Source organism: Plecotus auritus (assembly GCF_963455305.1).
Source record: "Plecotus auritus genome assembly, chromosome: 5".
Lineage (NCBI taxonomy): Eukaryota > Metazoa > Chordata > Mammalia > Chiroptera > Vespertilionidae > Plecotus > Plecotus auritus.
Genome location: NC_137776.1, coordinates 116,281,989 through 116,309,521, shown reverse-complemented (window position 1 = coordinate 116,309,521; position 27,533 = coordinate 116,281,989). Strand labels below are relative to the sequence as shown.

At 42.3% G+C, this 27,533-nt stretch overlaps 1 protein-coding gene across 1 annotated transcript in view; it reads left to right on the top strand.

The window, feature by feature from the left end:
* The first annotated feature begins 4,721 nt into the window (after positions 1 to 4,721).
* TEK (TEK receptor tyrosine kinase) overlaps positions 4,722 to 27,533 on the top strand; it is a 116,796-nt gene continuing 93,984 nt past the window's right edge. Inside the window, exon 1 of the mRNA XM_080668289.1 lies at positions 4,722 to 4,981. Coding sequence (XP_080524415.1) covers positions 4,930 to 4,981 — 52 coding nt within the window. The 5' untranslated portion in view covers positions 4,722 to 4,929. The remainder of the gene's footprint in view (positions 4,982 to 27,533) is intronic.

Genomic DNA, 27,533 nt, shown 5'->3' with positions numbered 1-27,533 from the left:
CTCAAGAATTTCCCCCAATCTTCTTAAAGTTGTATATATATGCTCATAATTTTTCAAATGTTAATATTTTAGAAAATTATAAAGTAGAAAATAAAAGGTAGTCTTCCAACAATCCAGAAATAATAACTTTAACATTTTAGTGTATATTTGTCGTGTGAGTGTGTGTAAGTTTCACTCTATTCAAACGGCATTTTTTCCAGTCAACAATCTACCATAAACACCTTCTACATCTCCAATGTCAATATGCTCCCACCACGATATTCTGACACTTGACTGTTACTTCATTGTGAACCAGGATATATAGAAAGAATTCATTTTGTTGGCTATTTAGATTGTTTCCACATTTTGATTACCTACAATGTTTCTATAAATATAGGGACACATCTTTGATTTTGGATTGGAGTATAACAAATATGGATTTTCTGAGCCAAAGGATGTACATCTCAGACACCAATTATAATAACACTAAAGGCCTGGTGCACAGATTCGTGCACCGGTGGGGTTCCTTGGCCTGGCCTGTGCCCTCTCACAATCCAGGACCCCTTGGGGGATGTCGGAGGCCCAGTGCATGGATTTGGCCAGGCCGAGGGACCCCACCAGTGCATGAATCTGTACACCGGGCCTCTAGTATGCATATAAGATCTTTGGTTAATCTCTTCTCCCTCCCCCCTTCCCTTTGAGATCCATCAGTCTGTTCCATGTTTCCATGCCTGTGCATTGAGCATCTACCCCCAGATGGTCAGTGCATGTCATAGCTACTGGTCAAATGGTTGAACCGTTGGGCACTTAGCATATTAGCCATATATATGTATGTGTATATAGATATATAGATATATAGATATATAGATATATAGATATTGTGCAAGTTATCTTCCACATCTCTTCACAAACATTTTCTTATCCATTGAAAATTTTATCAATCCGTCTCCAAAATGTTTGTTTTCTATAGATTGTTTTCATATATAAAGTGCAAGAAAGCAGGGGGGAAAAATGAGATATCAGGCAAATGCCTTGTTTGTTTTGTTTGCTTGTTGTTGTTTTTTGTTGTTGTTCTGGTCTCAGTGTGTCCAGCTTCATCAAATTAAACTGAGTAAGCTTGACTCATGAGGAAGCCCCCTTTGACTTCCCTGGGGGCAAGGCAGTGGGGACACCAGAGAGCCGGAGAGTAGCTTTTACTATTTTGGAAGCACAATGAGAACTGGTGGCATTTCTCAGTGTCATCAGACTTTTCCATTACCTGGCAAAGTGTCACTTCAAATACTTCCCTAAGGTCTGGGTACACCCTGTTGGTGTTTATGATGTTTCCTATATTTCTTTTTATTTACTTTTCTGCACAACGTGGTTCAAAGGTGAACTATGAAAAAAAAACCAGATATTAAACTTGTAAAAATAGGAAGCAAAGAGACCAGGGTACTGACACTGCCTCTGCAAGGCACAGCTGGGTGAATCTTTAGCTGCGTGGGGCCTCCTTTCCCCTTGCAGATGGCTCTGAGGCACAGTTTAGGAGAGGATATGGGGTTGTGAATGGGGAGCAATGCCAGAGAGCTTTTACTCCATATTTACTTCTGCCAGTGAGGTATACATTACCTCACTAATTAGGTATTATTTGTCTGCATTGTAAAGATGAAGAATTTGAGGTTCCTAATGTGCATTAATTTGCCGAGGTCATACAGGGAGTAAATTACAGATATACCATGTACTCTGGGTTTGCTTGACTCCAAAGCCTATTCTAGATATGAGTATATGAGTAAGAGTGGGAGTATTTGTATTTATTAGTCTATTAAGCATTTATTTAAGATCTATGTTCCAGACACTGCGCTCAGGTCTGGGATTCAGCGGTGAATAAATTCGATATGGTCCCTGCCTCTTGAAGACTGCAGTCAAGTGGAGGGAAAGAGACATAAAATGATGAAGTTACCGATATATGATTACCACTTGTGATTAGTACAATGAAACCAAAGAGCAGGGTGTTGTGGGAGAAAAAAGAGGGAGAACTCATTTGAATCATGGAAGACATTTCTTAGGCTGAGAACTAGAAGATAACTGGGAGTTAATCAGACAAGGAAGGGAAAACCATTTCAACTTGTCGAGGTGGATAGAGCAGCGGAGGGTAGACCCAGCAAGGCTCTTTAGGAAACGCAGATGCCCAATGATGGCCACAGCCCACTTTCTAGAGAAGGGTTGTGGTCATGTCCAAGTATGTGGTATTTCCTTAACATGTTACATGTTATTAGGGAGACGTCCTAACAGATGTGGATATAGCCTCTCCCTTCCCTTGGAAATCCTGGCATGCCATCCAGTGTTGCAACTTCCCAATCTGTTGCCAGTCGGCTCTGTGGCCCTGTTGGCCCCACAGTGCATGAAGCTCATACTCTTGCTCCGTGACTGGTTCTCTACGCTCTGACATCCACAGAGCAGAAGAAGTCTGGTCACTTGTGTCCACAAATCATCTTCACTTTATTCCTAGAAATGACCTGCCACAGATACAGATGTCCCAGAGAAAAGGCGCTCAGTCTTTTGACTAGCTGTATAAATCCTAGGCTCAGGAGATCCAGCAGTATTTACGAAATGGGATCAATATTCTGGGTAATGGTGGAAAGGATTACATGGATGATGAGATTAAACTACATAGCTCTTTTGAAGAATGGAGACATAAACTGAGCAACATTGCTGAATTACAGAGAGAAGAATGAAACAGAATCACTTACTCTGGGTAACAGAGAGAGAAAGAACTTGACTAACAATTTTGGGTCAGGGGATATCTTTCTGCGTGCTGGAGGAATGATGAAACTGCTGCTTTTCTGGCCTACAAAGGGAGGCATCCCAGAACAGGAAGCAAGGTAGTAGCATCTTCAGCCCACAGAACCAGCCAGCAGGAGGGAGTGTGAGCAATGATGACTTCCTTGTGTGGACATCAAGCACTAACAGAGGAAGCTGTGCCTGGGGAGGGAGGTACCCTGGGGTTTGATCATTGCCAAGGCCTTTCATTGCTGACCCCTGTGGCCTGGGGCCAGTAGATCTCACTAAGTCTCAGCCACCACGTTCTTAAAATAAAGCACACTTGATCCTCCCAGGCTCCCACAGGGACAGAGATGCAAAGCTAGCATCCTCTCTGAACTGCCCAGATGGAAGGACCTAGGAACCAATGTGGGGATGCTGAGAGCAGGACAGTTTAGTCATTTAGACTGTGAGGTGTTACAATCAGAAGGGAAATCGGTCACTTCCAGTCTAAATCCTTCATTTTACAGTTGAGCAACTGAGGCCTAGAGATGGGAAGTGACCTGTCCACAGGCAGGCAGATCATGGCAGAGCCGGGCCTGGAACCCAGGACCTCTGACTCCCACACTGGTTGTTTACTCCGCCAAACTTAAAGCCATTCATGGGATCAGAGAATGGCTTTCTGGCAGCAGCTCCTGGGACTGAAATCAGAAACAGACTGGAAAGAATAAAGAAAATGAATTCTGTGAATTAGGCACAGTGCCAGATGTCTTTATGCATTTTTAATTTTCATTTAACCCTCTCGAAACCCCCACGAATAAGATATTATTGCCATTTTACACCTGCTCACGGAGACTCAAGGGCTTAAGTATCTTGTCTCAGGCCCCATGTGTGACTGAGCCCAGAGTTGAACCCAGCTCTGCTTGCAAACAGAGCCTGAACCTTCTACCCCAGCAGATGGGAAGCATCCATGGGTTCTCAAGATCATTGCTGATGTGATAAAACCTGGGACAGAGATTAGGCTAGGCTAGCAGCAGCTGCCTTGTCCCGAGGTCAGTAGGAAAAGAGGGCAGCGTGAAGACCAGTGGATCAACTCTAAAGTCACAATTCAGGTTTTAGAGAAGTTATCCTCTGGATCAATCAAGGGTCTCTGATCTCATTTTAGGGATAGCTACTCCAATAGCTAGTTTCCTTTTGGCCTACGTGCTCTCTCTGTTCTGATGAATAATATTTATATCCTGATCTGATCACTTAGGTTGGGTTTTTACACAGGTTATTTAAAAACTTTTGTGCATAATTTTCTCCTGACACGCCATTGGCCAATAGCCACAAAATCCCTCTCATTACTAAAATTCTTCTATGCCAAGTTCTTCAAGAAATTAGATCACCTTCAGATGAATTAGTAATAAAAACGAAAGCCACAGCTAGTTGCAGGGATAACTTTGGGCTCTTGCCCAACAAGTAAATCATCTGTGTGAAAGAACACAGGCTAACAATTTTGGACTCTGGTCTCTGTGGCCACATGGTGACATTGACCTCACCGGTAGGTAGTCAGATTAGCTGCCTTTCGGGTTGTGTTCTCTCATCACAAAACCTTCTTTTCCCAACTCAAACCACGTGGGCTACCACGAAAAAACAAATGCACAAACCGCCCCCCACACCCAGAAGCCCCTTCTGTCAGGGATCCCTAGGGGACCCGGGAGCTGTTGGAAGGCAGAGGAGGGCTGGTCTTCATCGCATACCACAAGTAGGTGGAGGGCTTGTTGTTCTATTTCCCGCCTATGAGAGGATACCCCTATTGTTCCTGAAAATGCTGACCAGGACCCACACTTCCAACAAAAATTCCTCTACCCCTACGGCAGCCGCAAAAGCAGCAGAAGCAGCAGCCACAGATAAGTGTTTTGATGAATTGCAAGATGGAGAGGGTTTGCAGTGCCCCCAGCCCTGCTGATACCAAATGCCTTTAAGATACAGCCTTTCCCATCCTAATCTACAAAGGAAACAGGAAAAAGGAACTTAAAACTCCCTGTGCTCAGAGACAGAAATGAGGCTGTTACAGCCTGCTTCTCTACTTTTCCTTCTTGCCTCCGACTTGTAAACAAGAACTAGTAGAACGTGAGAATGGGAAGTCACAAACCTCTGGGTGCTTGAAAGGATCCCCGGGAACCTCATGCACATCTGCGGAACCTGGATGGAGAGATTGGGGGAAGCATGGACTCTTTAGCCAGCTTAGTTTTCTATGGACTCAGCTTGCTCCTTTCTGGTAAGATTTGGCTTTATTTTATTTTTTTAAATTTAGTTTTTTTTTAAAACAGTGATTCTGGGCGCTCTCACTTTCTTAGTGCTGGTTAACAAGAAGCAGCTGTGGCATGGGCACTGTTTCTCTGTTTAATATGTAACACTCCATTTAATGCGCGTGAGGACTGAAATGCAAAGTCCTCGTGGCATGAACTGCTTTTCCCCGAGTTTCTCTTCTGCATAATTGCCCCGTGTGGCCACAGACTCCATGAGGATGGATAAGGTCACTTTATTTGAAGAGATTTGCTTCCTTGGTACATTATTTGATGGTTCCTCATGAGGGATTGTTTTCATAATTTAAAAAAATAAGAAGAAACCTGGTTTCACCTACTTCGAAGAAATGCACACTGAGAATTACGGGACCCACTAAAGGCAGTGTACACACTTGTCATTTTTCAATGAGAGCAAAAATGCTTTGTCTACAGATTTCATATCTGTATCCTAGTTTATTGAAAGCAGTCAAATTAGTCAAAATAGGCTTGTTTTTTTCTAATCCTTGGAGTCAGGGAGTTGAGGGCTATATAATTTTTGTTTTGTCTAGAATATTTGGCATGAAGTCTTGATTGGCCCAATGAAATGAAAGTTTAGGTAGTCACCCAGGTCCCTGGGCGCCGGAGAGCATGGAAGCCTGTTGTGGAGCTCAGGAATGGTTGGCCGGCTGTTTTTAGATTTAGTGCCTGTTGTTTGGACTCTAAATAGTGTGTGACCCTGTGGTGTGTGCATCTGGCTGACAGTGGTATCAAAACTTGAAGTGCAAGTAAATCACAACTGTAATTGCCATCAATCTCTCCCCTTCGGTTTGGAAGCATTCTAATTATTGTCATGAAAATAGAATTGATCCTGGAAATGTATTTGACAAAATTTGCTGACATAATGGTGCAGGCTATGTTACATTAATGAGACTTGATCCAAATATACATAAACATCTGTTATATTATTTTCATGTTTTTCTGTATGTTGAAATCTCAAATATTTGAAAATTAACCCAATAATATAACAGAATTGCATTTAAAGTCATTTGGTTATAGCTCTTCAGTTTGCTTTCAACAACCATTTATATGGAGGATTCAATAATATTTTTAAAACTAAGAATATGCAGTACAAATTGCTGAAAATGAAAGATTATCTGAGATGGTGTTGATACTTATATAGAAATTGTTCATATTAATATAGAAACAATGTTGATTTCTTTCTAATAATATGTACCTTTACACTAAATAATTATCTTCATTCTTCTCTGTGTAACATATTTATCAGTGATGTGAAATCTAGAACTGATTCTACACCAGGGTTTAGAGTGATCAAAGCCCAGGGGTCTACAGTTGCTCTGAAGTACTTTTTAGGTTAAATAACACACACACACACACACACACACACACACGCACGCACGCACGCACGCTCACACGTGCGCGATTGCTTTTATTTACTCCCCCTCGCCCCCACCTAAAGTGACCATGTATGGCAATATGGTCTTAGAAAGGCAGTCATAAAATTAAACAAAAAAGTGGCCAAAAGAGTGGCTCCATGTCTAGACCTTAGTTCCCTGAAATCATCACAGACGTCAGCAGGGAGAGGCACAAACAGAAGGGTTTCATGAGCTTGTTGAAAAGGGAGGGTGACACTAACAAGGTTGGCTTCTGGGGTAGGTCTGTTGTGTTGAATCTTTTTTTTTTTAATCCTCACCCAAGGATATTTTTTCATTGATTTTTAAAGAGAGTCGAAGAGAGAGAGAGGGAAAGACAGAGAGAAACATTGATGTAAGAGAACACATTGATTGGTTGCCTCCTACACACGCCCTGACCAGGGCCCAGGCCAGAGAGAAGCCTACATCTAAGGTATGTGCCCTTGACTGGAATCGAACCTGGGACCCTTCTGTCTGCAGGCTGACGCTCCATCCACTGAGCCAAACTGGCTAGGGCTGAGACTTAACTTACATTCCCAGTCTGTGCCTTAATGAACATGAACACCCAATGCTTGGAAATTATAATAAGAATCCAGCGTGATCATGTCTGTAGGCATGGAATCCATTCTCTAAGCCAAGCTCTGCTGGTAGACTACAGCAATGGAGCAAGGGGCTCATGGGTTTATATCTCTAATCTAGTGGGTTGTTTCTCACTCCTATTTTTCTGAACAAATAAAACTAAAAAATGATGTCACATTTACCTCAGTGAAAGTACATTGGGTTGCAGATGCTCACCCATAAGAGGGCTGGAGAAGGTGTGTAATTTTAATTTTCAGATTTCTCTCAAATCCACCTAGATTCTGATATATTGCCCTCCCAATTGAGAATTAGGGCCAATTTCAGTTTACAAACAAGTTCTAATAAACGTATCAATTTCTCCCTACTCCCGCATCTTCACCAAACCAGGCTGCTCTCTCTAAAGAGTTGTGTATACAGAAAACAAAATAAATCACTCTTTCTGCTTATCATAGTATGTCCTATGAGATCAACACTGACCCAAGGGGAAGTCTCTAGTGGCATGCCTTCCTACCTCCTTTCTGTCTCATTGGACATTTTAAATAACAACCTGGATTCAGAGATAGTGGATATCTTGTCTGAGATGGCAGAGGAAATTCAGTTACAGGCACACCTTGGGGTATTGAGGGCTCATTTCCAGACCACCGCAATAATACGAGTATCGCAATAAAGCAGGTCATAATATTTTTGCTGGTGGAGGGTCTTGCACTCAATTTGTAAAATCGCAACATCTGTGAAGCACAATACAGTGAAGTGCAACAAAATGAGATATGCTTGTATGAGGTCAGGAAAGTGGTTCCAGATGGAACTGCTCATTAGGGCTGGTCGTTTAAGGCTAATACCAAGTCTGAGTAATCAAGGGTGGAGGTCTGAAGCTAGAATGAGAGACACACCTGGGAATTACTTTCACCGGGAGGAGTTTTGCTTCCTTCACAAATGCTCCCTCCTAACCATTGTCTTTGTTGGGAGGTCTCTGCATTTCCTTTTCAGCCCTACCCTGGGAGAGCTTCCTGCAAAAGCCTAGTTCTTCTAAGACATCTCTCCAGAAGGAAAAGACACTTCCAAGTCCACCTCGGAAGATCATGCTGTGTCCTCTAAGGCATTCAGATGTGTGGCCTCCAAAGTTTTCTGACATTATCAATTCGTCTTCTGGGGCTCTTCCCCTAAAAAGACAAGTGTGTGTGTGTGTGTGTGTGTGTGTGTGTGTGTGTGTGTGTGTGTGTGTGTGTGTGTTATGTCACCTGCTTATTCCCTGTAGATGGCTTATTGGTTAAAGCACAGAATCAGGATTCAAATAGATTTCTCTAGGCTAGAAGAGTGAACCAAACAAAAAAGATACCATTTCAAAATAGATAAATGTCAAGTTATGCAATTGGGTTAAATAAATATGTTCAATGTGAGAGATGTTTGTTAAAAGTTCTAGCTTTACCAACTTTTGGTGATAAGCAAAATTCATAGGAAACAGCACATCCTCTGCTTGCTAAAAAGGTAATACATAAGCTGTAACAGTTTGCATTAGTAGAAATATAAGGTCTAATTTAGAAATAGTCATCACTTCACTCTGTCGCTCAGAGCATATCTATTAAACACTGAAGACACTGATAAATTTGATGGTAAACATAGACAAGCAAGAAGGTAAGTGCTTTAGAAACCGTGTCATATGGAATATTTAGTGAGGGAAAGAGCTGAATGGCAGTGTTTCAAGGGTTTCCATATAAAAGACATCATAGATTGACATTGTGTTTTGCCAGATCTAGGATCCAGGGGTGGAGGGAATTGCAGAAAGACAGAGTTTGGCTTTATTGATGAAAACCTTCTAAAATTCTATTAACATCCCCCCGAGGAGTGAGCTACATACTGGAGAGTGCTCAGGCTTAGGTTGGGTGATTGCTTATTAGGAATATGAAAATATTATGTAGAGTGTGGTGGTTACTACCCTGCCTTTCATATTCTTTTCATTTTATTATCTGTCTATAGCTCTTCTATGATCACTTAGCAGATGGAGAAGGGTTCAGAAAAGCTACCAAGATCTTTGCCCAATTAAACCAAACTGGGTGTGTGTCCTGAATGTGGAGCCAAATATATAGTCACTTTATACTGAATTTTAAGTCAACATGCCTTTTGTGAAGAAAAAAAAAAGCCATATGAACACGTGCTATGATGACTGTCTTTTGAAGCCACTGCTCTATAGTAGAGCTAATCAAGAATGCAGAAGAAGAAGAATGGATTGTAAAGTCACAGATCTGGGGATAAGCCCAAATTGGATGAGCATGGGCAAGTTATTTGGCTTTTCTAAGCCACAGTTTTATCATCTTTTATGAATGAGAATATCTATTTCCCAGAGTTGTTATAGGCATCAGGTTTGATAGTGCATGTACAGTATTTAGCCAGTAAGAACACACTTAATAAATGAAGTTAGTTTAATCAAAAGAGAAGTGTTGCTGTGAAGTCAATGCTAGTTCAAGACTTACCTAATCTTTTCCAAGATGTAGGGGAATCATTTGCTATTCATAGAAGCAGTTTTCTCCTAAAAGACCTCAACAAAATTCAGTCCCTTAAATTTTGTGCTGGTCACTGCCCAGCTGACAAGCCAGAAAACTTGGCCAACTATCCAATGCTTTTCCTCACCTATCCATTCATCCCTTCTCATGGCCTTTCAGCCTCTAACAGGCCCATCTCCACAATATATGCATTCTTTCCTCTTGGCTCTTGTTCATGCTATGCCATCCATTTGGAAATGACATCCTCCATGTCCACATTACAAATACAGTTCAACTCAACTTGCCCAAGCCAACTCTTCCTCATGATGTTCTTTTCCTAATTCTGAGTTCCCTTACCATGCAGGCTGTATCTTTGCGCTCTGGGCACATAGATTGAGCCAAATCAGCCTCTAACATCTTTGACAACAGATATTACTTCTTTTTTATTCTTTATAGTGCATATATTTGATGTTCAGTAATCTTTATTGAGTTTAATATGCCACAGTGAGAAACTTGGTATATGGCACAGTAGACCTGAAATAAAGAGAGAAAGTTGTAGAAAGAGTTTTAGCCACACTGAAATAATAATAATATTAACAACAATAATAAATAAATTTCATATACATTGCAAATGGTATTCATTTATATCTTAAAAGGTTGCCTTATGTTAAATATTTTATGTAAATAAGGTCAAAAGAAAATCCTTTTTTCCCCCTTAGGTATGAAACATAAAAAATATACCCATGAAAATGGGTTTAATCAGGACTTTGCTAATTTAAGTATTGTTAAATACTACCCAAAAGATATATATACTTTTTATTCAATAGACATTTATTGAGTTATTGCCTGCCTATCATTCATTCATTAATGCATTTATTGATCTATTATTTCAGTTAATGAAGACATATTGAGGACTTTTTTGTGCCAAGTACTGTACTGGATGCCAGGAATGCTAAAAAGAACGAGCCTCTCCCCCGCCTCCCTTGCTAAACTCATATTTTAGGAGAAAAGATGAATGTAGGCAGATGAATTATATGACATTGTAATAAATGATATAGTAGGAATATATACAAAATCTAGCTTTTCAAGAACTATAAAAATTTTATTAGCTTCAATAAAAAATGGAAACTTTTGCCCAGATAGTATGGCTCAGTGATTGAGTGTTGACCTATGAACCAGGAGTTCAGCATTCAATTCCCAGTCAGGACACATGCCTGGGTTTCAGGCTCAATCCCCAGTGGCATGCAGGAGGTAGCCGATCAATGATTTTCCTCTCATCATTGATGTTTCTGTTTCTTCATCTTCCTTCCTCTCTGAAATAAATAAAAACATATTTAAAATTTGAAACTTTAAAATTGAAATTAGAAACATTCAATTAAATGTCTAAAACACAATGTCAACTTCATTAATTGTAATAAATAACATTAATTTTAATAGTAATGAATATTGCCAAAAATTAGAACAATTGTAGCTATGAGTTTACTCATAGACAAATGATTTTAAAAGTAAGAAAATAAAAAAGAAAAGGAAGAAAGAACTTTCCATTACGGGGAGCAGGGGGTATGAAATAGGGCAGGCTCCAGCAAGTTGAGTAAGAATGTAGGGTGGAGGTGGAGAATCAAGATTGGGCTCAGACTGGGAAGGGCTTTTAGGCCATTTTAAGCAGCTTAGACTTCATGCTGTACATGTTGAAATTTGGCATCGTGTTTGTTCTAGCATACCTGATGTATGTCTTGGAACATTCACTCTGATGATAGTATGGAGGATGGATCGACGTGGTAGAGACTGTAGGCCTGGGCCAGTGTTACTTCCCAACACGTTATTCAGGAAGGCCTGGATGAGGAGGGGGATTGGAAGTGTTTAGGAGGTAAAACTCTAGGGGCTGATGATTGATTGCTTGTGGGAGGTTGAGAGAAAGGGGAGAGAATAAGCCTTGCTTCAGGATTCTGGTTTGGGTGATGCTGGTGCCATTCAGTGTGGTGAAACACAGCAGAAAGGACTGGTTGGAGATGGGCTGAGATGGAGCAAGGACTTATTTTGTAGATGTTGACCTTGAGGTTCCATGTAAAGGGAAATATTTAGCAAAATTTGGCTTTCTGGGTCTGACGCTCAGAAGAAGGGTATTGGGCAAGGGATTGAGACATAGAAATTTTTGGTTTATGATAAGTGAAGCCATGGGCATGACTATATCTTCAGCTTAAGTGCGGGGAAGAGAAGGAGGAGTAAGCTAAGGGTTCTATGAAGAAGCAGTCAGGAAAGTGGTAGGAGAAGCAAATCCAATCAGATTCCTTTCCCAGGATTCTAGAGAATTGTGCTGTGATAGCTAAGGAAAGAGAATTTTAAGAAGGGGATAGTAAGGTGGGGGCAGCAGAGTGACAGCCTCAGGGCCTGGTGTGGGGGACCCAGACTGCAGGTGTACTCTCTTCAAACAGCTAGATGCACTGATAATATTCAGAACCCAACTGGAAGGGATGTCAGAGGATCAACTGGCAGTGCTCCGAGCCTACAGGAAAGGGAATGTCTAACGTTGCCTCCCTTATTTCTGGAATTTAAAACTGATAACCCAATTCCCACCAGTCTGGCCAGACTGTTTCTTTCTTTTTTTTTTAAATCCTCACCCGAGGATATGTTTTTATTAATTTTAGAGAGAGAGGGAAAGAGAGAAATGGTAATGTGAGAGAAACTTCGATCTGTTGTCTCCCATATGTGCCCTGACCCAGATTGAACCCACAGCCTAGGTATGTGCCCTGAATGGCAGTCAAACCCGCAACCTTTTTTTGGTGCATGGGACAACACTCCAACCAACGGAGCCACCCGGCCAGGACTAGCCACACTATTCTAACTCACATCACACATGCAGAATGCTGTTTAGATTGAGCCATGCCTACTTTTGTGTAGATCCCACCCCCACTGCCTCCTTTTGTCCCTTCAGGAATCTGACTACCCTTTTCCCTGTGTCCCTTCCCAAAGACTTCAGGGACAGGTGTGGGGATGTGGGTCAGCCAGATGGACAGGGTCCTAACTCTTTTCAGCACGTCTGTTGATTAGAGGGAGTGCATTCCCACTGCCTGGTGATGTGGTGTCTAAGATGGTATGGGTGTAACAAAGAGAGGAGAACATTTAAAGATGAGCCAAAGGGACCCATTAGGCAGCCTGTTGAGAGGATGGTGTGTTGTGCTGTTTGCTCTCTGCTTGTCACAGACCCTTGCCCAGGGCTTGCCAGTGAGGTGTGTGTGGTGGCCACACCCATCTCAGTAGATCTGTCAGCTTTCCCGCTTTTGTTAGAGGGTGATATCATGCTTCCTGGGGGGAGCGCTGGAAGACAATGCTCGGCCACTTTCCTCCAGATACAATAGGCGGAGTCAGGAAGGCAGTATTGACATTGCTGGGCTGGGAGGCACTCGCTGCTCTGCAGCCGTCAGATGGTGAACCAGCTTAACCTTGGCACACACGGCCTGGGTTGTGCAAGGCGTCTGGCTGCAGAGCCAAGGGGACTCCACCCTGGGGACAGGAGTGCGTTAGACATCTGGGAATCTGGGATGGGCTTCAAATTCCGATCCCTGTGTCAAAAACAACCACAAAACAATAATAGTACCAGTAATAACAAAAATAACTGCCACAGATGACTACCTCTATGTACCAAGTGTTTATTATGATGTTACTATCTCCCAACAACCTTGCACAATAGGTATTATTATTCTTGTCTTAAAGAAGATTTTTAAATTGATTTTTAGAGAGAGAAGAAGGGAGAGAGAGAGAGAGAGATAGAAACATCCATATGAGAGCGGAAGGTTGATTGACTGCCTCCTGCCTGCCCACCACTGGGGACCTGGGCATGTGTTCTGACCAGGAATCAAACCAGGAATCAATGGATGGGCCAGTGCTCAACCAATTGAGCCACACCGGCCAAGGCCAAGTTTTATTTTTTATTTATTTTTTATTTATTTTTTTAATTTATAATGCTTATAACAGTTTAATTTCATGGTTAGCAGTTATAGTCATACTTTTCTGCATATACTATGGTATATGTATATATATATATATATATATATTTTTTTTTTTAATTTCTTTATTGATTAAGGTATTACATATGTGTCCTTATTCCCCCATTATCCCCCACCCCATTCATGCCCCCAGCCCCCTGTTGTCTGTGTCCATTGATTAGGCTTATAGGCATGCATATAAGTCCTTTGGTTGATCTCTCCCTCTTACCCCCACCGTCCCCTACCTTCCCTGAGGTTTGACGTTCTGATTGATGTTTCTTTGTCTCTGGATCTGTTTTTGTTCATCAGTTTATGTTGTTCATTATATTCAAGGCCAAGTTTTAAAATATATGTTGAGCCCTAGCTGGTTTGGCTCAGTGGATAGAGCATCGGCCTGCGAACTGAAAGGTCCCAGGTTCAATTCCGGTCAAAGGCACATGCCCGGGTTGTGGGCTCAGTCCCCAGTAGGGGACTTGCAGGAGGCAGCTGATTCATGATTCTCTCTCATCATGGATATTTCTATCTCTCTCCCTCTTCCTTCCTCTCTGAAATCAATAAAAAATATAAATAAAATAAAATATATGTTGACATCAAGGTTCACACAGGTTAAGTGACTTGCCCAAGATTGAACTGTAGTAGACGTCCATTATGTTGTACTGCCTGGCATCTCAATTTTTAGCTGCTGCCCTGACTCCCCTCCATGTGATTCAGATGTGACTATGGTCACTGCTCTCACTGTGCGCCATTCATCTGATGACGGCAGTTGGTTCAGGGGGAGGTTGCATGACCCACAGTGTCAGTTAGACTCTTTCCTAGGAATTTCTGAGCAATATACTCTCTTTCCTCAATGAAGACACTGTACGTCTGGAGCTGCCAGCTTCCGTAGGCACTTGAAGGAAGCAGATCTTTGATAGGAAAGACTGAGGACAGTAACAGAGAGAACAGGAGCAAGTCAGGCACTCCGATGTTATTTGAGCACTGGGTCCAGTGGTTTTAGATCAGAGACCCATCCCTGTGCCTTCCAATTATGCAAGCCAGTCACCCTTATTTGCTTGTACTATTTTGAATTAATTTCCGTCTCTTGAAAGTGAATAGTCCTGAGTGAGCCCATGGTCTCAGTAGGAAATGACGGAGATCAGAGTTGAAGTGGGAATGACCTGACCCCAAATTCTGAGCTCTTTCAAAAACGTCACTGTGCTGTCTTCTAATTACTATTTCATGTTCACCTCAGGCTGGTTCCTGGAAATGAGGCTGATAACAGTATTTATTCATGTGATTTGGGGGAAGATCTTAAAAGAGATACTACTTAAAAGTACTTAGTACAGGGTTGCGACACAATGAGCACTCAATAAAAATCAAATGCTCTTAATTATTTGCTTATAAACAAAGCTGAAGACATATATTGCCTTATGCCAGTACTTTCAAATCACAGATCTATCCCTGATGGCGGGTGACTCTATATTCTATGCCAGATGGAACTCCCCACTACCTTTGGTGAAACTCAGCATTGGTACCCTAAGCTTGGCCCTGTCTCAGGGACAAGGAGAGAGAAGCTAAGAGGTGTGTGCTTTGGGAATTTTGCTAAAAATCTGGAGTGTCAGGTGGGGCGGGGGGGGGGGGGGGACGGTTCCTACCTGTGGCTCTACCAGCTCACAACATGGTGGTCCCTACTTTTCTCCTGCCAACCCCTCATTGCCTCTTTTCTCTGGTCCTGACTGACCTGAAGCTGTAGGGTGATTTTTCTCCTGTAGAACCCTAACTCATTTATCCCAAACCTAATTCTTAGTTCTTGACTGTTTACTATAGAATTATCATTTCCAAGTGGAATGTGCCTCACTTCTGACTAAGCTCATATTTGGATTATTGGACCCATCTTGGAGGGAGGGAGTGTGTGTGTGTGTAACAATAACTCTGCTCCCATTTCACCACCATCTTCCCATTGATTCCTTCTCTCAATTCCTCTCGTGTCTAGCACCTCTTGAATCCAGAGGGCACTTTCTAATCTTCTGGAGTTGGTTTAAACAACCACCTATTTACTATTTACTGCTACCACTTCAGATCAAAGAGCAGCAGGGAGGAGGTACTTGGCTGTGGTAAGCAACTTTTCAGGAGCCAGTCTTTGTCTACTTCCTCAGGCTCTTGTGATTCTTAGTCCCTCATGCTATGTTGGAAGTGTATTTCAGTCATACCAGGCTCTCTGCAGTTCCCAGACATACACTTTCAGGCCTCCTTGCCCTTGTGTATGCTGTTTCTTCTGCCAGGACTGTCCTCTTCACAGTCTCTTCTCCAGCTGTCTAACTTACTCATGCATTGAGGTCTATCTCAGCTGTTATTTCTTTGAAGAAGTCTTCTTTAACCTCTTTAACTTGGGTAAGGGCTCTGCCTCAGCCTGGGTTCCACCAAAAATGTGGCCCGAGGCAAGGGCACCTGTGCAGGTAGTTTGTTAGGGAAGCGATCCCCGGTGCAAGACTGAGGGACTAGGTGAGTAGAACTGTACCGAGATGAGTTAGCACGTTGGCCACTGCTCCCAGGTGCTCCAGACCTTCTGAGGAGCCTTAAAAAATGAGACTCAGAACTGTTCACCTGCAAAGGAAGAAAGGCGTTCATCCATTGCTATACTCTGCCTTTATTCAGGAGCTAAGGATGTGTAAGAAGCTAGTGGGTTACTGCTGGTGTCCTGTGTCAGAGAAAGTTCTAGAGCAGTGGTCGGCAAACTCATTAGTCAACAGAGCCAAATATCAACAGTACAACGACTGAAATTTCTTTTAAGAGCCAAATTTTTTAAACTTAAACTTCTTCTAATGCCACTTCTTCAAAAGAGACTCGCCCAGGCCGTGTTATTTTGTGGAAGAGCCACACTCAAGGGGCCAAAGAGTCGCATGTGGCTCGCGAGCCGCAGTTTGCCGACCACTGTTCTAGGGGAAGAAGTGAGTTATACTCTCTGGGGCTCTGGGTGGGCTACTTGAAGTTACACCTGCTCACAGCTGGGGGAGGCCTGCACAGAAGCAACCCCTGCAGAAGCAGCTGGGGTAACAGCTGGGATGGAGAGAGTTGTACTGGTGCCCAAGAGGTGCTGGAAATAGGTACTTTTGTGCTCACCTCTCTCCCCGTACTTAGAAAATTAAATTACAATTTATAGTTTACTTGTTGGTTTTAATTATGAGGCAATCAGCTGCATTTGGCATATCATATTCTCAGCACCAGAGTAGTATACTGGCTTCCAGAGAAGTGCTTTAATAAATGATTTTTCCCTGGATTAAATGTTCTGGCCTAGTGCTTCCCTAAGTGTGCTATGTAGACTGTTTTGGGCCCAAAGGATGATTTTATGAGGTGCTTGGAAGAATATTTTTTATTATGACATCTATTAGTGCATAGATATAGATATGTGTGTATATGTATCATATCAATCACATAATTTTATGACTATTCTGGCTTAACAGGCGAAGGAAAAAAAGATGAGTTAAGGAGAATGTTTATACAATTTTACAAGTAGCATGTAGACTCAGCAAGAATCATGAAAGTGATGCATAAATCAATGTAGTTTGGGAGATGTTGCTATAACTAAATTAGTTAGTCAATCCTTTAAAGATCTTCGTGTGTATGTCCAAATAAAAAATAAAAAAGTAACCTGGCATGTAATTAAAACAATCCTAGTGACATGGACGAAGTGGAAGAGAGTCTCATGGTGACCGACTTGTCTCAAATGACTGCATTCTCCCAGGAAATCTGAAAAGTGGACATTAGTTAATAAATCACAGACAAGATCTAGTTTATCCCTTGGGCATATTGGGCATCCCTCAAAAAAGGCCCAGCAGTTAGTCAGCAAACCAATGAGCAATGCCCACCAGTGGAGAAATGGGTGGGTCAGTTATAGTCATTCATTTAAGCTAACATGTACTGAGCTCATTATATGCAGACTCTGATAGGCAATGGAGTTACAAAGATGGTAAAGAGAGGGACTGACCCCGAGTGGCCTGCAGTCTGGTGGCTGAGGAGCTCTGCCCTAATAGACTCTGACAATAGACTGAGAACATGGGAGCTGGAATGAGTAATCCAGGCAGAGAACAGGGTCTCATCAAGAGGGTGACATTGGAGAACGATAGCAGGAGTATGCTTTGGGGAAAATCAGGAGTGGAGATGAGGAGTGGAAGCATTCTTGGCAGATTGAAGCACATGGAAAATGAGGAACACCAAGTTTTAAGAAGCATTTGTGCAGTGGTTCTGCATGGCAACACTCTAGGCTACACTGAAGGAGGTGGCAGGGGATAAAGCCGGGAAACTGGGTTGGGAAGAAGGTAATTTGGTTTAGGATGGGCTGAGTGGACAGGGACAGAGATACTTCTGGGCGATGTTAGGATGTAGGATGAAGCTGTCCGAGGGGATGCAATCACCCAAGGGGTAGTTCTGGGAACACCTATATCAGGAGGTAGAAGAAGAGGAAACTGAAGGCATTCAGTGAGACAAACCAAAGGAGGTTTCAACTACATCAAAAATAGCAGAGGAGCCGGTGAGGACAGGGACCAGAGAATTTGGCAATTAGGTGCTGTTGCAAAGCATTTTTAGTGGATGGGCAGGGCTGGGGCTGAGTACGTAAGCAGATTTCTTTGTGAGAGATGCCCGGCAGGTTCCTGTATGCATGTGCTTTTCTGTAACCTTGGTTCTAGGTGATCTGGTGGGAGAAGGGGTGAGGTCCTCTCTGCTGTTGCTGACTCAGGCACTGGGAGCATGTGCAAAGTTTTGAAGGAAGTTGGGAAAGACCACTTCCACAACAGACATCTCCCCTTCTCCTGGACCTGGTCCCCAAATTACCTGGATTAGGGGATTATTATTGTTTCACTAATACTTGGTAATGGAGGGAGATGTTTTCATGGAGTGGCCACACTGTTACCTAGAATAACAGAATATTAGAACTGCCAGAGACTTAAAAGGTTATCTCTGGAGTGCCTTCACAAAATTCTAACTCCAGGAGAGGCATAGAATCTTTTTAATATCAGGTGCAGCTAATGCGCCAGACCTTAAGAAATGCTGATATGATTCAACCTGCCTATTTTACAGAGTCAGCACTGAGCCCCAGAGAGTTCAGCCCTTAGCTCAGGCTCACTCAGCTCATTAGAGACTAAGTTTCTTCACTTTAACAGAGTGTAGAAGGCAATGTACATTAGAGATGAACTCACATACTGTAGAGTCAAATGGGGTGAGCTTGCATTCTAGATTTATCATTGTATTGGTTAGCTATTGCTGTGTAACAAACTACTCCCCAAACTCAGTGGCTGAACCAGTGTTTATGATCATGCCTTTGGGTCATTCGAGGACTTGGTCTATGCTTAGCACAGCTAGGTGGTATTGCTTCAGGTTGCAGCAGCTGGGGCAGCTCTGCTTTTTGCTGCAGGTGTGGGTTGTCTGGGTGACTCTGCTCACATGTATTTGATCCCTCCTGGATCAACATATTACCCACAGTGTATTGTTCTCATGGCGATGTTAGAACGCAGAGGGCTAAGTAGAAACAAACAAGTGAGGTTCTTAAGGCCCAGGCTCAGGACTGCATATTGTCACTCCCAGTCATAGGCTATGTCCAAAGTCAAGTGCTGGGAAGTATACTCTGCCCATAATGAGGCCAAAGCAAGCATGTAGATGCAAGGAAGGTTGAAGAATTGGGGCCGACAGTTCAATCAGGGTTAGGGTTGACTTGACACACTGGCCCAGCATCAGCAATTCTCCACCAGCAAAAGGGCTCAAAGGAGTAACCTTCCCAAGAGCCCACAATTATTCGCTTATGAATTCCTTTCTTTCTCTCATAAGTGCATAATGGCTGCAGATGTAAGGCCCCTGGCAGCCATTGGCCTGCTTTGTGCAGCCTGGCCCTCCTAGCCCCTTCTCCCTGTGCATCTCACACCCAGAGTCAGCAGCGCTTTTCACACAAACCGTCTGCCAAGAGGTGCAGAACTGGAGCCAAAGCACAACAGCTGCAGGAGCTCAGCTGCATTCAGAGGCCTGGGGTAATCTCCTCCCAGGCCCAGTGAAGCACAGCCCTGGCCACTGAGTGACTCTCGAGTGCATTAGCCATCAGCAGCGTGTGATTCCAACATGAGTAATACATGAATCCTGCCAGCTGCTTCTGGAATCAAACAAAAAGCAGTGTTGTTGCCAGCCAGGCGGAGAAATTGCATGAACTACACCACTGTCTTCCCACAAAAGCTGGGAAGAGCCAGCCACTCAGGCGAACTTCAGCCAGAGGCCCCCTTTTCTCTTCCAGAGATTGCTTTCTGATGGGACTCAGGGCTTATAACCTTACCAAGCCCACCTTTTCACTTTAGGCGGTTATGCTCACAGATGCGTCTGGGCTGAAGTCCCACTCAACAAGGTAATAGTTGTGTGACCTTGGACAAGTCATGCCACCTCCCTCTAGATGGGGATAATAATGCTGCCCACACTACAGAGTTGTGGTGATTGCATGATATAAGCAGATCAGATGCGTAGCAAAGTGCAGATTCATAAAAGATGCGCAATAAGTATTAGCTATCATTATTATTTCTTAGGTCTCCCTATGCCACTAGAGTTATTGCTCCTAAGAGCACCCTGTCTCCAAGAATCTGTATATGTTATCCTCTTCCATTCATCCCATTTAAACATATCTCACTCCTTCCCAACCCATTCTATTCTATGAATATTTTTGAGCTCCTGCTCTGTGCCTAGCACTGGGTCAGTGGACGAAAGATGAATAAAAACCCTGGACTGGTGGCTCAGTTGGTTAGAGCGTCATCCCACGCACCAAAACAGTTGTGGGTTCAATTCCTGGTTAGGGCACATACCTAGGTCGTGGGTTCCATCCCTGATCAGGGAGTGAACGGGAGGCAACTAACGTCGTTTCTTTACCTCTCTCTGTCAGTCTGTCTGCTTCTCCCCCTTCTTCTCTAAAAATCAACAACAACAACATCAACAACATATCTTCGGGTGAGGATTAAAAAGAAAGATGAATAAAATAAAGGCATTGCTGCTAAGTATTTGCTGTTGGGGTGTGAGCTGCTGATAGACATATAGTAGATTCTTGTTATTCATAGTGGTTATGTTCTATAAGCCACCAACACAGGGTTCATTTCCTTCAAGTTGCAACATTTTTGTCAGTCGATTAATATGGAACCCACTTTTGTGTGTGTTTCTGTTTAAAGACAAATCATTAAACATAAATCACTGATTCATTAACACACTCCAGGCTAATAGCACTGTAACTCCTGCCTGAGCAAGGCTTATGTAACATACATACGTTCTTGTAAGGCACCCCTGGCATGCCTGTGCTTAGGAGCATCAGGTAGCACTTACCACTATGCTTGCAGGCCATCTTAAATGGTAAAATCGCCAACAAAAGGCACAGAAAGGTGAAAAAGTGGCACTAACTGTACCGGGAAAGAACACTGGTTTGCAGCATGAGGGCTGAATAGAGCGATGCCTTGTTTCACCTCAGTTGGTAACATATGTGCTGAGGACCCAGGGCTTCTGCTGCCCGGCATGTGATCCAATGACCCAGTGACCAGGAAGTCACCAGGAGTATCAATTTTGCGGTTATAAATAAATTTTAGGCAGATTCTCAGACATGGAATCAACAAATAATGAGGATAGACTTTATACAAATGAGTGAACAACTCAGACTGCAATCAAGTTTCCACAGAAGTCAGGGCGAGCACAGGGGAGGGCGAGCGCAGTCTGGGGCAATCAGGTTCCTCAGACCCGAGTCAGACTTTCCAGTCAGGAGGGCATTTCCGACAGACCAGACCGAGGTGGAGCGTGGGAGATGCTGTCCTACTTCAGCCAGATTAGCCAGGTTGGGGCTGGCAGGTAGAGGGATGCCTGCCTCCAGCACCGGACTGGGTAGCCCAGACTTGAATGGGTGCCCTAAGGAGGCCTCTTCTCACCCACATCCATTCAAAAGCAAGACCAGCACTCTGAGATGCCAGACAGACTTAAGGGATTCCACTCCACAATGTTAGCGCATAACAAAGTCTCTGGTAGGTCAAGGGAGAAGACGACTTGTGCTGGACAGTGTGAAAAACTTAATAAACTCACCAGTAGACATCTCTCTGTTCCTCTGGCTAAGCTCTGCCAGCTCCCAGTCTCCTCATTTCTCCCCCCTTTCTCTTACTGCCTCTACTATTCCACTTTAATTTAACTTGTGCAAACCATTCTGCAAAACAAAGGCCAGCTCCTTACCTAATTCCCTCTCCCCTGGAATCTTAGCAGGAGCCCTGGATTGTTACTCAAGCTAGCCTTCCAGGAGTTTGTACTCTACCCTCTATGCCCCACTCCAAGGGGCTCATCCAAGTGTTCACCCAGTGAAATGCTTTACCCATAAGAAGTACAAGGTCCCAGATGAGTTACCACTGCCTATCGCTGCCCTGCTAGTTATTCCTCACAGAATAAGTATTTTCTCATCTTGGATGCATGCCCCATTGTTTCTGCAGTTTTTACAGAGCCAAGTCCAGGTCTTAGCCACATTATATATTCAATAAAGGAATAGATTTCTGCTAAACTGATGATTTGGGGGAAAGAGGCATCTCTAAAGTTTTCCTCCACAAGCTGATATGTAACATTAACCATTGTAGTTTTCTTATATATTTCACAGCAAGGTTTTACAATTTTCATCACATTAAGTTCTAAACATTTTTTCCTAATAATTCTTAGAAAAATCCCCAAATGGTTTTGAAACTTAACAAATAATTATGAATTTTATCTTGAAGAATAAGGAGGAAATTCTGGGAATAAAAGTAATGTCTTAGGACCAGCTCTACTAGATCTGAAGACAGGGACAATGATGTAATACAGTGGGGGACAGTCCAAGGGTGTGGACACACAGGTCAACAGACTAGAAAGTCCAGAAACATACTGGAGTTTATATAAAACCTTAATATCATATAAAGGATACAAATCAGTGGGAAAGGAACAATAGTTCTAGGAAAAGTTATTTTTCTGTTTGCAAAAAGAGAAGTGTTTGAAAAGCCTATTTGTTACCTCATACCAAAATAAATTGCAACTGGATTAAAGGGTAAATGTAAACATTTAAGGCATCAAAAGAAGATGGAAGTGAATATTTATTGACTTTTCATATGGAGAAGGACTTTTTAAGTTTAAAAACAATGGAAGAAACCACAAAAATAAAAATCAATGCACTTAGCTACATAAATATTTAAACTGTTAATCCAACAATAAGCAAAATTAAAAGGCAAAGAACAAATGAGAAAAATGTTTCAATGAATATAGCATGTAAGAGATTAAAGTATTTTTTAAAAAGAAGCTTGTTGAAATGGAAGGAAAAAAATCAAAACATCAATAGAAAAAGAGAGGAACAAATAATGCACAAAAGGAGGAAATACAAGTGGCTAATAAGCGTGTGAAAAAGTTCACTCTCTACATTAAAATCAAATCAAAATAAGGCACTATTTTTCTGTATCAAACCAGCAATAATTAAAAAACAAGTGAGAATACTCACTAATACTCAATAATGGGGTTAATGAAATGTTCAGTCATATACCTCATACACTATAGCTTTTTAGATAGAAATTTGGCAATGTAAAATTTCTCACTTCTCACTGTGTTTGGATAGGCATGGTCTGGTGTTTAAAGAAGGATTTCATGATAAGGAGATACATTTTAAAATAATTTATATTCTGATTATCCTAAATAGACCATTACATATAGTATTATTTTGTGGTTTTAGAGATACTTTATGAATATTATTTTAATTCTTAAATTGCTATCACCTAACAGGATAAAAATAAATATAAAAGGACCCACATTTAGCAGGACTACTGTGTAATTTGGGTACATAAAATGTTTTTGACTGTCAAGGTATTGATTTATGCACTATTGTTACAGAAAATAAAGAGATCCCAGAGATAATCTCTTCCTTAGACATTTTTTAAAATACATTTTATTGATTTTTTACAGAGAGGAAGGGAGAGGGATAGAGAGTTAGAAACATCACTGAGAGAGAAACATCGATCAGCTGCCTCCTGCACACCCCACACTGGGGATGTGCCCACAACCAAGGTACATGCCCTTGACCAGAATCGAACCTGGGACCATTCACTGAGCCAAACCAGCCAGAGCTTCCTTAGACATTTTTATTGGAACATTCAGGTGGCCTACTGAAATAAGACTCAGAGAGACACTGAGAAATGTTTCTTTCACAGTATTAGGTTGATTTTTAAAGTTGGAAACTACTATATGAATTGGAACTCTGGGTAATTATTTCAAATTATGGCATTTGTGTGCTTTAGTATATTTCTCTGGTTGCAAAAATAATTTATGTTCATGTAGAAAAACTTGAATATACAGAAAAAATATTTTAAAAAATGTAGTCACCAGAGTTAACTAGACATGCTTCTTAATTATATATAAATATATCCTATCTAATAAAAGAGCAATATGCAAATTAACCATCACTCCGCTACACCCACAAGCCACGCCCACAAGCCACACCCACAAGCCAATCAGGAGCAAATATGCAAATAAATCCAACCAAGAGGGCTACCCCCACAGAGAGCAGGAAGGAGGCATGGGTTTCCCTGGCAATGGAGGAAGCCAAGCTTTCCACCTGCCCTTGCTGGCCTAGGCCTCCACTCAAGGCTACAAAGTTTCATGATAGAAGATACATAAACCCAAACAGAAATGGCGGCAGCCACAGAGCTGGAAAGAGCAGGAGGCTAGGGTTGCCTCTGGTGATGGAGGAAACCAAGCTTTCCGCACACCCTGGCCGGCCCAGGCCTCCGCTTAAGGCTACAAAGTTTCAATTATAGAAGATACATGAATCCCAACAGAAATGGCTGCCACCATGGAGCAAGCAGAAGGCTTGGCTCCGCTCCAGGCTACAAAGTTTCAATTGTAGAAGATAAATAAACCCCAGATACCAGGGCCTCCGCTTGGGTTGCCAGGGGGCATGGCCAGCCTGCAAACCACCACAGGCCCCTCGCCCAGGCCACCCCACGCCCCAAGGGAACCCCCACCCTGATCCGGGACATCCTTCAGGGCAAACCAGCTGGCCCCCACCCGTGCACCAGGCCTCTATCCTATCTAATAAAAGAGTAATATGCAGATTGACCATCACTCCAACACACAAGATGGCTGTCCCCATGTGGTCAAAGATCCTGCCCCCATGTGGACACAAGATGGCCACCACAAGATGGCCAGCAGGGGAGGGCAGTTGGGAGGGACCAGGTCTCCAAGGGAGGGCAGTTGGGGGTGATCAAGCCTGCAGGGGAGGGCAGTTAGGGGTGACCAAGCCTGCAGAGGAGGGAAGTTGGGGGTGACCAGGCCTGCAGGGAAAGGCAGTTGGGAGGGACCCAGGCCTGCAGGGGAGAGCAGTTGGGGGGGAGGACCAGGACTGCAGTGGAGGGCAGTTAGGGGTGACCAGGCCTGCAGGGGAGGGAAGTTAGGGGTGACCAGGCCTGCAGGGGAGGGCAGTTAGGCATCAATCAGGCTGGCAGGGGAGTGGTTAGGGCAGGGGTGGGCAAACTTTTTGACTCGAGGGCCACAATGGGTTCTTAAACTGGACCGGAGGGCCGGAACAAAAGCATGGATGGAGTGTTTGTATGAACTAATATAAATTCAAAGTAAAGGAGTGGAGGGGAGAGCAAGAGAACCCTCCACTCTTTCGGCTCCGCAGGCCGGATACAACAGCCGTAGTTTGCCCACGACTGGGTTAGGGGGTGATCAGGCTGGCAGGCAGAAGCGGTTAGGGGCAATCAGGAAGGCAGGCAGACGAGCAGTTGGGAGCCAGCAGTCCTGGATTGTGAGAGGGATGTCCGACTGCCTGTTTACAGGGATCGGGCTTAAACAGGCAGTCGGACATCCCTTGAGGGGTCCCAGATTGGAGAGGGTGCAGGCTGGGCTGAGGGACACCCCCCCCCCCCCTCGTGCATGAATTTCGTGCACTGGGCCTCTAGTAAATATATAAATATAGACATTTCCTCAGATTTACTGCCTGAAAACCTGAAGTTCTATAGGTGCTTGGGGAATCAACTGAATGTATGCAGTTATTTTCTTCTAAGTTGACATTTGAGTATTGCTCCTTTCAAACATTACAGTTTTGAAATTAGCCACACACATTTCAGCCATTAGGTTTTAATTTCAAGCACACAGAATAGAGCAAAATTTTGGCTATCTTTGAGTACATTATACAGTCTAATAACTAAAGTCAATTTAACCTAGTTTTAACACCTGTAGGAGCCAAAATTAGTAGTATGAAAAATTCTGTTTGAAAGGTAGGCCTCTGGCTGATTAGTCATGTTCTAAAATTCTGAGTCTGGGGATTCTGGACTTCAGTGTGTAGAGTTCATGGTAATCTTGTTCTCTCATTATGACCTTAGACCAGCAATTTTCAACCCTTTTCATCTCATGGCAAAAACTAATTACTAAAATTCTGTGACACACCAAAAAATATGTTTTTTTGCCTAGCTGACAAGAAAAAATAGGTATAATTTTGATTCATTCACACTAGAGGGCTATTGTTGTGTTGGCTGTTGTCATTTTTTAATTTGACAATCTAAGGGAAAAGCAGTTAGTGCCCCTGACAAAAAAGTCAGGTATTGCATGTTTTAGAAATTCTTTTGAATGAATTTTTGTACATGGGGACAAGCTATAATCCAGTTTCATTCTTTTGCATGTGGTTTTCCAGTTTCCCAGCACCATTTAAGTTATAATAGTCTTATCTTTGCTCCTTTGTCAAACATCTGCCTGTATACATGTGGTTTTATATCTAGGCTCTCTATTCTGTTTCTCTGCCAATACCATGCTGTTTTGATTACCATAGTTCTGTAGTATAATTTAAAGTCAGGTAGCATGATACCTCTAGATTTGTTATTTTTTTCTCAGGGTTGCTTTGGCTATTCAGGGTTGTTTGTGGTTTCATGCAAATCTGATGATTCTATTTCTTTAAAAAAAAATGACATGGAGAGCATTATGCTAAGCAAAATAAGCCAGTCAGAGAAAGATCATTATCACATGATCTCACTCATTTGTGGAATTTAATGAAACATAAACTGATGAACAAAAATAGAGCCAGAGACAGAGAAGCATTGAACAGACCATCAAACTTCAGAGGGAAGGCTGGAGAGGGTAGAGGGGTGGGTAAGAGATCAACCAAAGGACTTATATGCATGCATATAAGCATAACCAATGGACACAGACACTAGGGGGTGAGGGCATGTGCTAGGGGATGAAAGTGGCCAGGGAGAGTCTATGGGGAAAAAGGGAGACATATGTAATACTATATGTAATACTTTAAACAATAAATAATTTTTAAAAAGACATTGGTATTTTGATGGGGATTGCACTAAATTTGTATATTGCTTTGGGTAATATGATAATTTTAACTATGTTGATTCTTCCAATCCATGAACATGGTATATTTTTCCATTCTGTTGAATCTTTTTGAATCTCTTTTAATAATGCTTTGTAGTTTTCAGTATATAGGGCTTTCTCAGTCTTTGTTAAGTTTATTCCTAGGTATTTTATTCTTTTGGTTGCAATTGCAAAAGGAATTGTTTGGGTTTTTTTCATTTCTTTTTCTGAAGTTTTGTTGTTAGTATACAGGAAAGTAATGGATTTTTGTACATTGATTTTGTATCCTGCAACTGGACTGTATTTGTTTATTGTTTCTAGTAGTTTTTTGGTGGAATCTTTAAATTTTTCTGTATACAGAATCATGTCACAAAGAGTGATAGTTTTACTTCTTTCTTCCCTATTTGGATGCCTTTTATTTCTTTTTCTTGGCTTAATTCAAAATGGAGCAAAGATCTAAATGTAATACCCAAAAACAATGTTACATAGAAGAAAAAATAGGTACAAAACTTATGGAACTTGATCATAGAAAACATTTTATGAACTTGACCCTAAAGGCAAGGGAAGTAAAGGCAAAAAGAAATGAATGGGATTATATTAAACTAAAAAGCTTCTGCACAGCAAAATATACTGACAACAAAACCAAGAGGCAGCCAACCAAATGGAAGATGATATTGGCAAACAGTGGCTCTGACAAAGGTTTAGTTTCCAAAATATATGAAGAACTCATAAAATGCATCACCAAAA